This window comes from Rhinopithecus roxellana, chromosome 19 (assembly GCF_007565055.1).
Source record: "Rhinopithecus roxellana isolate Shanxi Qingling chromosome 19, ASM756505v1, whole genome shotgun sequence".
In the NCBI taxonomy this organism is placed as follows: domain Eukaryota; kingdom Metazoa; phylum Chordata; class Mammalia; order Primates; family Cercopithecidae; genus Rhinopithecus; species Rhinopithecus roxellana.
In genome coordinates this window covers 82,207,673-82,220,673 of record NC_044567.1, presented here as the reverse complement: position 1 = coordinate 82,220,673, position 13,001 = coordinate 82,207,673, and the positions used below count along the sequence as shown (strand labels likewise).

General features: G+C 41.3%; 1 protein-coding gene across 4 annotated transcripts in view; it reads left to right on the top strand.

Moving 5' to 3' along the window:
• ABCA9 (ATP binding cassette subfamily A member 9) overlaps window positions 1–11,198 on the top strand; it is a 77,500-nt gene extending 66,302 nt beyond the window's left edge. For all 4 annotated transcript variants that reach the window (XM_030922565.1, XM_030922564.1, XM_010353119.2 and 1 more), the window contains 8 exons: window positions 1,812–1,972; window positions 3,006–3,081; window positions 3,155–3,249; window positions 3,962–4,081; window positions 4,288–4,428; window positions 5,506–5,585; window positions 9,633–9,688; window positions 9,810–11,198. In XM_030922565.1, coding sequence (XP_030778425.1) covers window positions 1,812–1,972; window positions 3,006–3,081; window positions 3,155–3,249; window positions 3,962–4,081; window positions 4,288–4,428; window positions 5,506–5,585; window positions 9,633–9,688; window positions 9,810–9,908 — 828 coding nt within the window. In that variant the 3' untranslated portion in view covers window positions 9,909–11,198. The remainder of the gene's footprint in view (window positions 1–1,811; window positions 1,973–3,005; window positions 3,082–3,154; window positions 3,250–3,961; window positions 4,082–4,287; window positions 4,429–5,505; window positions 5,586–9,632; window positions 9,689–9,809) is intronic.
• Window positions 11,199–13,001: the final 1,803 nt, after the last annotated feature.

Here is a 13,001-nt window from a genome sequence, read left to right as displayed (position 1 = left end):
ATATATACTACGCCTTTTATTGAGTGAGAAATAAAGATATTAAAAGGAAATATATCTTCCTCAAAGTCAGATATCTTTGCTTTATTGATTTATGTATCCCATGAACTTTGTTGAATTTAATGGCCTCACCCAGCATGACACTAGAAACCACTGTCAGAATAATGACAACTCCTGCTTATGTGGTTGCAGAGTCATGAGTCTTCATATTTAATGACTGTCCTCTACCTATATAATTAAAGATTATGTGTGACCCGTGTAACAATAAGAGTCCATTAGCTAGTAAAACTTCATAGGTCTTTAAGAAGGTGTATACCACAGAAACTTTCTTACAATTATTGAAACATTTCTTGGCCCTGATTATGTAATGTAGTGACAGAGCAGTTGAGGGTATTATTGCAGATACATTGACATTCTTGAAGGACAATGGTGATTCTGGGCTAATGGTAAAAGATCCAGGGTTTATTAAGACAAGAGAAATCAGATGTAATTTAAAAAATGGATAATTACCTAAATTGCAAAGCAAAAACTAGAATAATATATGAGTACCACTTGGTGATATGTCTAGGCCAAGTTTGGGGAAAATGATGGACAGAAGCCAAAGGACCACAACTTCGAAGAGAAAATGCTATTGACCTTTAACATGAGGTCAATGTCAGAGGGAGTGTTTACGAAGGAAGGTCGCACAGTGGTGTTCATTGCTACAGAGGTTTCCTGTCCTTCCATTTCCACTCTTGCCTCACACCGCAGCAAGAACAGTCTTTAAAAATGCAAATGAGGGCTGGGCACGGTGGCTCCCACCTGTAATCCCAGCACTTTGGGACACCAAGGTGGGCAGATCACCTGAGGTTGGGAGTTTGAGACCAGCCTGACCAATATGGAGAAAGGTAGATCCCAGCTTCAAGTCCCAGATTTACCTTGTTGTGACCTTGTACAAGTTTCATAATCCATGCTGGTGTTAATTTTCTGTATGTAAAACATCAATGATAAAATGAACATCTAACACATACAGGGGTTCTGTAAGGATAGGATAATGCAATTAAACATATATCATATGCTTAGATAATGGCACATAGCAAGTACTGAGGACACATTAGACGTTGTTATTATTGTAAAGCATAGTCTGCCTCATAAAAATAATAAATGCTGTCATGTATATATTGGTTCCTATGGGCTAAACACAGTGCTAAAAGTTTTTTGCTTATATCTTAGTTCAGCATTTCTCAACCTTGATTATTATGTACTTGATAATGTCATTTTGTTGTGGGGAGCTGTTCTGTGCATACTAGGATGTTTGGCAGCACCCTTTGCCTCTACTTACTAGATGCCAGTAATAGTGTTTTCCCAATGCATATACACATGAATTGTGGCAACCAAATGTATCTCCAGACATTGTTAAATATCTCCTAGGAGGAGGATTCCCCTGGCTGAGAACCACTGCCTTATTGCAAGATAAATCCTATAATTTTAACTATCACTGGCGAAACAGGTTTCTCAACAGGTATCTATTCCTGTGAATATTTGGATCAGTGAATGAAGCCAAGTAAAAGCTACTCGAATCAGCAACCTTGAGTTCAATCATGGTCATGGAATTGGTAATAAAGTCTACACTATAATGGACAACCATGGAATGTCTGCCTTTTAAAGTGGGCTTTTACCACCTTTTCCCCAGAACTAAGTGATTGCTGATTCGCATTTGTGCACTTAGCACCTGTGTGTGTGAAGAGACAGGCATCACTGAAGTATGCACTTACGTGCACATACATATACGTGACATTTGGGATAGAGTCTGATAATGAACTTATTTCGTGTAGGTGATTTTGAAAGGGAGTGGCGGAGGGGACCCCCTGGGCTTCCTGGGGTACTGCCCTCAGGAGAACGCACTGTGGCCCAACCTGACAGTGAGGCAGCACCTGGAGGTGTACGCCGCCGTGAAAGGGCTCAGGAAAGGGGATGCAACGATCGCCATCACACGGTACCTGGGGCTGGGGGGCACTCCCCTTCTTTGCTGAGGGCATTTGTATTAATGACATACACACAAAATGAAGACAGGTAGGTGCTAATTGATGACCCCATGCTTGTGGGAGAAGACTTGGTCATCTAGAACTCCATTCAGTGTTGTTTTCTCTCACTTTGAGCCTGGAGAGAAAAATGTTTATTGATTATTCTTTTTCTTTTCTTTTCTTTTCTTTTTTCTTTTTTTTTTTTTGAGATGGAGTCTGGCTCTGCCGCCCAGGCTGCAGTGCTCACTGCAACCTCCGCTTCTTGGGTTCAAGTGATTCTTGTGCCTCAGCCTCCCAAGTAGCTGGGATTACAGGCACCCGCCATCATGCCGGGTTAATTTTTGTATTTTTGTAGAGACGGGGTTTCAGCATGTTGGCTAGGCTAGTCTTGAACTCTTGACCCTCAGGTGATCTGCCCACCTTGGCCTCCCAAAGTGCTGGGATTACAGGTGTGAGCCACCGTGCCCAGACTGATTATTCTTGGTTTTTATTTGTTTGTTTGTTTTGTTTTTTGAGACGGGGTCTTGCTCTGTCATCAGGCTGGAGTACAGTGGTGCAATCTCGGCTCACTGCAACCTCCGCCTCCCAGGTTCAAGCAATTCTCCTGCCTCAGCCTCCTGAGTAGCTGGGACTACAGGTGCACGCCACCACGCCCAGCTAATTTTTGTAATTTTGGTAGAGACAGGGTTTCACCATGTTGACGAGGATGGTCTCGATCTCTTGACCTTGTGAACCGCCCTCCTCAGCCTCCCAAAGTGCTAGGATTACAGGCGTGAGCCACTGCGCCCAGTCGAGCCTAATTATTCTCAATATGGAAAGACATCATTGAAAATATGAGTTTGATGACTATGAAAGGTTCATAAAGTACCTAGATGGTTTAAATTTTATGACCACTCTGACCATTTGTAAACACCTTCCCCACTGTCGTGTTTCTCCTGATTTGCTCATTCTCCCATGTACATTCGCCAGTGTTGGGATCATGTGGATTGACTCTGTTTTCTTCAGATTAGCGGACGTGCTCAAGCTGCAGGACCAGCTGAAGGCTCCTGTGAAGACCTTGTCAGAGGGAATAAAGCGAAAGGTATGGGCAGGGCTTGGTGTTGCTCTGCAAGTGCCATAGATGGGAACCAGAGGGGCTGTTCCTCCCGTTGCAGCTGTGCTTCATGCTGAGCATCCTGGGGAACCCGTCAGTGGTGCTTCTGGATGAGCCATCAACCGGGATGGACCCCGAGGGGCAGCAGCAAATGTGGTGAGGTGCTATCATGAGCAACCACTGCATGAGTGTATTGATCCTGTGAAAACTGGTCTGCAAAATCATTGTTTGCTCAGAAAGGGAAAGACACACACAGTATCAGGAAAAGCAATATTCTAGGAAAATAAATTATCTGATTTCAAATCACAACCAGCTTTTATTCAGAAGAAAAAGCTGTATTATCTCGCCCTAATATTTGCTTGAATAAATTTTGTGTCTGTTCCTACATGAAACATTTTTATACAGTCAAATCCATCGATAATTAAGCTTTAAATCTTTCTGCAACATCACCTGATATACAGTTCTTATGGAGGAAAAAACATTCCAAATCTTTGATATATTTTTTAATTATTTTTGGGAAATTTCTGAATTCTGTCATTTTGTACCTATAGGGAGTATGTCATGATTATTTAGCTTTTTAGTAAATTCTCCTAATTTTCTTTGCTCCCACTGCATTCTCATAAATATTCCTGAACTTAATATTTTTATAAATAGCATCTTACCCAATATCATTTTCTATGCTCTGAATTATATACTCTAACCAATAGTTTGGTTATTTCCACGCCTGTCATCCCTACACACACCCCTTCTTTGTTTAGTCTGAATTCGCTGCATGTTTCATCGGTGCATTGATGGAAACTTCTTTTAAAGAATTCCAGATACCTTGAGTATATCCATGAGTTTGTGTTTTCCCTTGACTTAACTTTAGGCAGGTGATTCGGGCCACCTTTAGAAACACGGAGAGGGGCGCCCTCCTGACCACCCACTACATGGCAGAGGCCGAGGCAGTGTGTGACCGAGTGGCCATCATGGTGTCGGGAAGGCTGAGGTGAGTGCCTGTCAAAGCCAGCGCTCAACCCCCAGGTTGTGAGCTATGAACAAAGTTTGTTTCCCTGAACCAGCCTACCCATTGTGAGGAGCTAGCATGGTTACTCCCAACTCTATGTGGCCTTACTCTGGCCTCCAGAGGCTGAACATCACAAGCCATACATTTTTCTCTTTTCTTCCTTGACTTTATCCTTCTCTTACCTCCAGATGTATCGGTTCCATCCAACACCTGAAGAGCAAATTTGGCAAAGATTACCTGCTGGAGATGAAGGTGAAGAACCTGGCACAAGTGGAGCCCCTCCATGCAGAGATTCTGAGGCTTTTCCCCCAGGCTGCTCGGCAGGAAAGGTAGACACAGGTGTTTTGTTTTATCACAGTCCTTGGTTTCTGTGTCTGTATTTCCACTATGATGACAGAATAAGAGCTTTATCTTCTCTTTCTTTAACTCTATGGTAATTGCAAGTACTTTACTTAGAGAAAATTCAATTCCAAGGGCTCCCACAAGAGGGAAATAAGAGAACAAAGTGCTGAATTGAAAGCTGACTCTTGTAAGAGAATCAGCATGCATGGGGGCTCTAACATGCGCCAGATACTTTCTGATGCATGCATGCACTTAGGTCATCTCAGGGGTTCCTTCCAGAGGGTAAAACCATCCCTCATTAAAGGAGGTCACCTTCACAAAGCCCATGCCAGAGTGCCAGGCATCAGTCAAAGTTCAGTGAATAGTGTCTCTTAACATTTCTATATATTATTATCAGTAAAATCAACTGAGGCTCAGAGTGTGGAGACAGCAGTAGAATCTAGTTCTTTTTACTGAAATGCTACTCTCTTCTCACTAAGAAGAAGGGTAAGTAGTTCTGCTTCTTCCCTTCATAAGGCACAGGGGCTGTCAATTTCCTTCCCTTTGTCTTTCATTCCTCCTCTTAGTAGATTGACTTCTTGCTGATCAAAGAGCACTTACATTATGAGTGTCTCTCTAACACCATACAGATGTGAATATTTAAACAAGTTGTTGACGATATTGTTGCTCCTTTTAATTGTTTTATCTTTATTTTTTGAGACAGGATCTCACTCTGTCACCCAGTCTAAAGTGCAGTGGTGCAATCACCGCTCACTGCAGCCTCAATCTCATGGGCTCAAGTGGTCCTCCTGCCTCAGCCTCCATGGTGGCTTGAAATACAGGCATACACCACCATGCCTGGCTAATTTTTAAGTTTTTTTGTGGAGATGGGATCTCAATCTGTTTCCCAGACTGGTCTCAAACTCATAGGTTCAAGCAATCTTCCCCTCTTGGCCTCCCAAATTGCAGTGGTTACAGGAATCATGAGTCACCGTGCCTAGCCTTGTTGCCCTTTTTAGACTTGTACCCATCAGGAGTTGCAACCTTGACACCTGGAGTTCAGCCTCACTCTCTTCCCTTCACAGGTTCTCCTTCCTGATGGTCTATAAGTTGCCTGTTGAGGATGTGCGACCTTTATCACAGGCTTTCTTCAAATTAGAGATAGGTAAGAGTGACTGTTTAGAGACAAAACTCTGGGAAATGGACAAACCTAAATCTGATATAAAACCACTATTTAAAAAATGCATAAACATAGAATTATGCTATCACATCATTAATACATTACTAAGACTGCTAATTCAGTGTGTTTCAATAAGGGGTGATTTGGCAATTATCTGGGAAGATTTGGGGTTCTTACAAGTGGGGACAGAGAGGTTGGATGCAACTGGTTTCTAGTGGGTGGAGGCCGGGGATGATGCTAAACACCCTACAATGCATTGGTCATCCATCACAGGAAAGAATGATCAACCAAAATGTCATTAGAGCTGGGGCTAAGGAATCCTACTGTAATTGAACAAGGTTCTGGGAGAAAGAGACCATTGCCATTGACATTCAGGCATAGATTATCCACAAATTCATACAAGCAGAAACATATGAATTTGTTTTTTGCCTCTATGTATTGTTTGATAGCCATCTATTAATAGATGCAGATAAGGAGGTTCCTGTCTCTGTTTAGGTGTGTTAATCTGTGACTCATTTTAGACCCTTGGATTTTGGTCTTTGCATACTGCATTGATGTATCAGGGGCTTGGTTTTTCCCTGTCATGTTAGTGTATGAAATCTGATGAGTTAGTGTATGAAACCTCATGCCCCATCTTGAGCTGTACTTTCTGGCTTGTCACCCGCCTTCATCAGAGGCCTCAAGCATCCTAGCTTTTTGTTTGTTTGTTTGTTTGTTTGTTTGTTTTGAGATGGAGTCTTGCTCTGTCACCAGGCTGGCAGGCTGGAGTGGTGCAGTGATGCAATCTCGGCTCACTGCACCTCTGCCTCCTAGGTTCAAGCAATTCTCCTGCCTCAGCCTCCCAAGCAACTGGGACTACAGGTGCCCGCCAGCACAGCCAACTAATTGTTGTATTTTTGGGAGAGACAGAGTTTCAACATGTTGGCCAGGATGGTCATCCTAGCTTTTAATGAGATTCTTCTTGAGACAGGATTAGGATCACCCAAATAGGTTTTCATTTCACTTTCTCATCCTGTTGGTCAACCTCACCCTGTGGTCTATGTGGCCATTTTTCACACTGACCACACTGACCATTATGCCCCGATGGCTGGTTGGCATCTTTCCAGTTGGAAGGATTCCACAGTGAGATCAACAGGAAGTATTTTATAATGGATTAGGAACAGAGATTGATGTTTCAGGAAGGCTGCCTCCCTAGAGGCTTTTTTAAAAAGCCTACTCATGTTTCTGATTTCAAAAGCGTTCTCTCCCACCTCAAATTCCTTCTGCAGTACTTAATTTGCTAAAAGTGAAATTCTCATTTAGGGGGAAAACAACTATTTATCAGAATTTCTTGCTCCAATATGTGAAGATGACATAAAGTACAAAATGTGGAGATGTAAGCTAGCATTTTTTCCTCCAAATGTTCTTGGACACCGTTACATTCTCAGGTGCCATACACTTATTGAATGGGCTAGGCACAGTGTCGTCCAAGCAAAATGCCTGCTCCATGGCAATCCCTTTGCCTTGTTGCATAGATTCATTCTTTCCTACCACCAATCTCTTCTGGGTAATGTAAACTCCAGCAAAACCCTAGCCTCACATGCCCTTTCCAGGTCATACTTGCTTCAAATTTGGAGACCTACAGCTAGGAAGGTGACATGGTCAGTTTTATGTTTTTTCTTTCTCTATTTCCTCCATGACTCATAAATGAATGTTTTGGGCCTCTCCAGGGTGTAGTGTAGGAGGAAAAAAGAAAAGATAATATGGCATCAGAGCTTGATCTGATCATTAGAGCTATGATATCACATTGGGATCTCCAGTATAGAAATGAGGAATTGCTGGCCCTTTCTTTTATTGGATGCTTTTATGGGTTCCTTGATGACTTTCTTTCCCCTCTCATCTATTATCTCTGACTACAGCTCCCTGGGGTGGGTGATGCATCCTGCTTTTGGCTGTTGTGACCACCTGGCAGCCCCTGAGTCCCTTCCTTGAAACCCCTTTACCTTTCCAGGTGATCTTCTCAAGATACCTCCCCTTTGAACTCCATGAGAAACACACAAGCATCTTTGCTTCTCTAAACTCTACAAGTACAGGGAAGTCAGCCACCCACTGTATTTCTTCTTCACGTGTTTCCAGATATAAGATAGGGACTAGTCCTATGTCTAAGGAAAGAAGAAAGAAAATGCCACAGCAGTTTGACACTGTCCAAAAGAAATATTTGCCTTCCAGTCTTATTTTTCCATTCATTATCTTCCTCTTCTTATGTATCTACATGGTTGGGGTCTCAGTCATAGTTCAAATTGGTAAACAGATGGTAAACTCAAAATAGGATAATTCAAGGAACTTGTGTTTGTCAGAAGACTCTATCGGGGGAAACCCCACCCCCAATATTTAACGTGGGTTCTTTTCTATTTCCCTAAGTGTGAGCTGGTCTGAGAAATAAAGGGAAAGAACACAAAGGAGAGAAATTTAAAAACTGGGGGTCTGGGGAAGACATCACATGTTGGCAGGTTCCGTGATGCTCCCCAAGTCATAAAACCAGCAAGTTTTTATTAGCTATTTTCAAAAGGGGAGTGCACGAATAGGGTGTGGGTCACAGAGATCACATGCCTCACAGGGTAATAAAACATCACAAAGCAAATGGAGGCAGGGCGAGATCACAGGACCACAGGATGGGGCAAAATTAAAATTGCTAATGAAGTTTCGGGCACACATTGTCATTGATAACATCTTATCAGGAGACAGGGTTTGAGAGCAGACAACCTGTCTGACCAAAATTTATTAGGCAGGAATTTCCTCGTCCTAATAAGCCTGGGAGCACTACAGGAGACCGGGGCTTATTTCATCCCTTTGGCTTCAACCGTAAAAGATGGCCGCCCCCACGGGGCCATTCATAGGCCTACCCTCAGGGACACATTCTCTTTCTCAGGGATGTTCCTTGCTGAGAGAAAGAATTCAGTGATATTTCTCCTATTTGCTTTTGAAAGAAGAGAAATATGGCTCCGTTCTGTTCAGCTCACTAGCAGTCAGAGTTCAAGGTTATCCCTCTTGTTCCCTGAACATCGCTGTTACCCTGTTCTTTTTTCAAGGTGCCCAGATTTCATATTGCTCAAACATGCTCTACAAACAATTTGTGTAGTTAACACAATCATCACAGAGTCCTGAGGCTACATACATCCTCCTCAGTTTATGAATATGACGGGATTAAGAGATTAAAGACAGGCATAGGAAATCACAAGAGTATTGATGGAGAAGTGATAAGTGTCCACGGAATCTTCACAATTTATGTTCAGAGATTGCAGTAAAGATAGGTGTAAGAAATTATAAAAGTATTAATTTGGGGAACTAATAAATGTCCATGAAATCTTCACAACTTATGTTCTTCTCTCGTGGCTTCAGCCGGTCCCTCCGTTCAGGGTCCCTGACTTCCCACAACGAGACTCTTTGCAAAGGTACATGAAACAGTGCAATTACCTGAGACAAGAAACGGTAGAAGTGTTACCATTCTTATGTCCAAAGGGACTAAGAGAGGAAGCAGTGACCTGAACTTGAGGGTAGAGTCATGTAGAACCTACTACCTTGAGAGAAACAAGGCACACACTTGGTGTCAGGGAGGAAGTGAAAGAATAAATGCCTTGACCTCCTGTATCCCCTGTCCTTCCTGATGGGCTTGCCATTGGTGACATCCACCAGAAGATATCTGTTACATCAGCCTTTGGAGTAGACAAGAATGAGGGCTGGTATAGAGGGGTACGTGGTCATCGTCTAGCACAGAGGGTACCATCTCTTAGCTTGTTCTGCACAGATGCTCTGGAACCTCTGATACTGCTTTCTAGTTTTGTGGTGCCTCTACCAATACTCTAGACGAATGGGGTGGAGTATCCTTCCTGTTATATGACTATATCATGCATTTGCTTTCCCATATTTAGTCTAAGAATACTTATTACCTTATCTTTTATGTTTAAGATCTACTTGCATGTATTTTGGTTCAGTAACTTAGTAAAACTCACTGAAAAAAAATAGAATTCCTAATGTATGTTCATTCTTATGCAGTTAAACAGAGCTTCGACCTGGAGGAGTACAGCCTTTCACAGTCTACTCTGGAGCAGGTGGGTCATTTTTAGTGATTCTATATCATCTATGAAATATACCTGTATAATGCATTCACTTGGAGCTGCAGGAGGCAGTATGGCGTTGTTCTCCTCTCTTTACTGCTTTCCTTCCTTTTAGGTTTTCCTGGAGCTCGCCAAGGAGCAGGAGCTGGGTGTTCTTGAAGATGACTTTAATCCCTCGGTGAAGTGGAAGCTCCTCCCTCAGGAAGAGCCTTAAAGCTCCAAATACCCCATGTCTGTCTTTAATCCTGTGACTCTTTAAAAGATAATATTTTATAGCCTTAATACACCTTATCTCAGAGGTAGTACAAAATGCCTTTGAAACTCATGCAATAATTATCCTCAATAGTATTTCTTACAGCGAGACAACAGGGGATGTTGGTGAGGGTGATGGTAGGGCATAAGGCTAAGCCACACCACGCAGCCTTTGTGCCAGCAACCAAATCCCATGTTTCCTACTGTGTTAAGTTCAAAAATGCATTTATTATAGAATTGTCTACCTTTCTGAGGATTTCATGGAGAATGCTTAATTTTGTTTCTCTGAACTTCAAAATATTAAACATTTTCTTATGTTTTTGATTAAAGTATAAATTAAGACATCCCGTTGACTTTCGGGTAAGGGGAGTCAATTGATTACCCAGCAGCACAGTATTTGCTTTTTATAATTCACTTTTAAAATACTTATTCTTAATTCACTGGTTTTCCTTTTCTGTCATTTTTCAGAGTTTAGATTGTGAGTCCATGTTTTGTCTGTTGTGCCTTTAAAGCAAATTTGAGATCTATATCCTTCTACTATAAATATACATGCACACGTATGTTTATTGCAGCACTGTTTACAATAGCAAAGACTGGGAACCAACCCCAAATGCCCATCAGTGATAGACTGGATAAAGAAAATGTGGCACATATACACCGTGGAATACTATGCAGCCATAGAAAGGGATGACTTCATGTCCTTCGCAGGGACATGGATGAAGCTGGAAACCATCATCTTCAGCAAACAAACAGAGGAACAGAAAACCAAACACTGCATGTTCTCACTCGTAAGTGGGAGTTGAACAATGAGAACACATGGACACAGGGAGGGGAACATCACACATTGAAGCCTGTTGAGGGGTGGGGGGCTAGGGAAGGGATAGGAGAAATACATAATGTAGATGATGAGTTGATGGGTGCAGCAAACCACCATGGCACATGTATGCCTGTGCAACAAACCTGCACATTCTGCGCATGTACCCCAGAACTTAAAGTATAATAAAAATAAATAAATAATTTCAGTAAGAACCTGAATGATCATGTTGAACATATATATACATATATATATGTTATATATAAGTTTGAAACATATTTGGTTTTCTATTTTTTTTAATGATGCAAGGGTATACTCTTATGCAAAGAATTGAAACTTCATAGGTCTTAATTTCCCATATCTCTATATATTATGACCTATCCAACTGGTAACCCTATAAACATCTTAAAATAAACACAATATATTTGTATACTCTTATTTAGGTGAGTTTTTGTTGTTGTTAATACTATTACTATTGCTATCTAATTGAACACTTGAAGGCAGTTGTGTGAAAGACCTTGGCTTTGATTTTAGTTGTTTCTTACATTCTTCTAGATTTTAAAAATAAAACGCTTCCATCAACCTATGAGAATATTCATATGAGACCTTGGGCCAAGGGCCCCAGACTTTTTTTTTTTTTTTTTTTTTTTTTTTTTTTTTTTTTTTTTTGTGACAGAGTCTCACTGTCTCCCAGGTTGGAGTGCAGTGGCAGGATTTCGGTTCACTGCAAGCTCCGCCTCCCTGGTTCACACCATTCTCCTGCCTCAGCCTCCCAAGTAGCTGGGACTATAGGCACCCGCCACCATGCCCGGCTAATTTTTTGAATTTTTAGTAGAGACGGGGTTTCACCGTGTTAATCAGGATGGTCTCAATCTCCTGATCTCATGATCTGCTCACCTCGGCCTCCCAAAGTGCTGGGATCACAGGCATGAGCCACCGTGCCCAGCCCAGACTTCTTATTTTTTTTTGAAAAGAGACATTAATACTGATCCTACTGAGTCACTTGATTTTTATAAGTCACAGATGAGTTGATACAAGTCAATACATTGAAAACTGTAGTTCACTTTACATATATTAGTAGTAGAGTGTTTCTTGCAATAAGCCAAATTGCCAAAGACTGTGCCATTATCATTGTATATAAGGCCTGTGCCTTAAATAAGACTTGATTTTATAAGACTGAGTTCATCCACACTAATGACACTCAGACTCAGCTCTTCAGTGAAGCATTTTTCAACCAGAATGTGTCAATGTGCTATATGTTGGGAGCTGATGAAGAAATGCTTACATCATTTCAGTATTCTAAGAGTATGTTCCCAAAGCTAAAAAAAATGCTAATAATAATCTCAGTGAAAGTGTGTTAAGCAAACGATTTATATCCAACAGTTCTATAAAAGAAACTGAAACAGTAAACTTGAGCCACATAAAAATTCTAGAGCTATAGTAATTTTGGAAGCATAGTATGATAATGGCAATATTATCATTATTTATAAGACTAAGAATACACATTATAATTAGGTTCTGAACATATATTGATTATTTTATGCAATCTTCATGATAACATAACCAACAAATATTCTTATTTATATGAGAGGCAGAATTTCCAAAATGGCCCAGTAAAGATCTGCCTCCCTAATCTCTGGACCCTAAGAATATGACACAATATTGCTCTGTTGTCTCTTTTACGTTTCATGACACCTTTGACATTAGGAAAGAAAGATTATCTGTGTGGGCCTGATGTAATCATCTGATCCCTTAAATGTAGAGAGCTTTCTTAGGACGGTGGCAGCAGGGGAAGTCAGAGAGATCTGAAACATGAAGACTTGTTGCTCTGTGTCTGTTTTTGAAGATGGGAGGGCCATGGGGAAGGAAAGTGGGTGTCCTCTACTGTAGTAACTTAAAGAAACAAACAAAAGAAAAAAAAAAAACCTAAACTGCCACAGACCACCATGAGGTATTAAGATAATAGAGATTGTTGAGATTTAGGGGTTGATTACAACAGATAGTCAGCATTACATTGACTAGTACAGTAGTTCATGCCAAGAAAACAATGAAAGCAAAAACCTAGGGTAAGAATTTCTTAAGCATGCAGGGCACTGATGCAATTGCAATTGAACTGTTCCATGCTTCCTATTGCCAATCCTTACCTGGTGCAGAACTCAGCAAGCGTGATCCTTCCTATTGTCTTCCCACGTATTTATCTGTGTTGACTCTCTGGCTAGTGGATACTTCCTTCATTCTCAG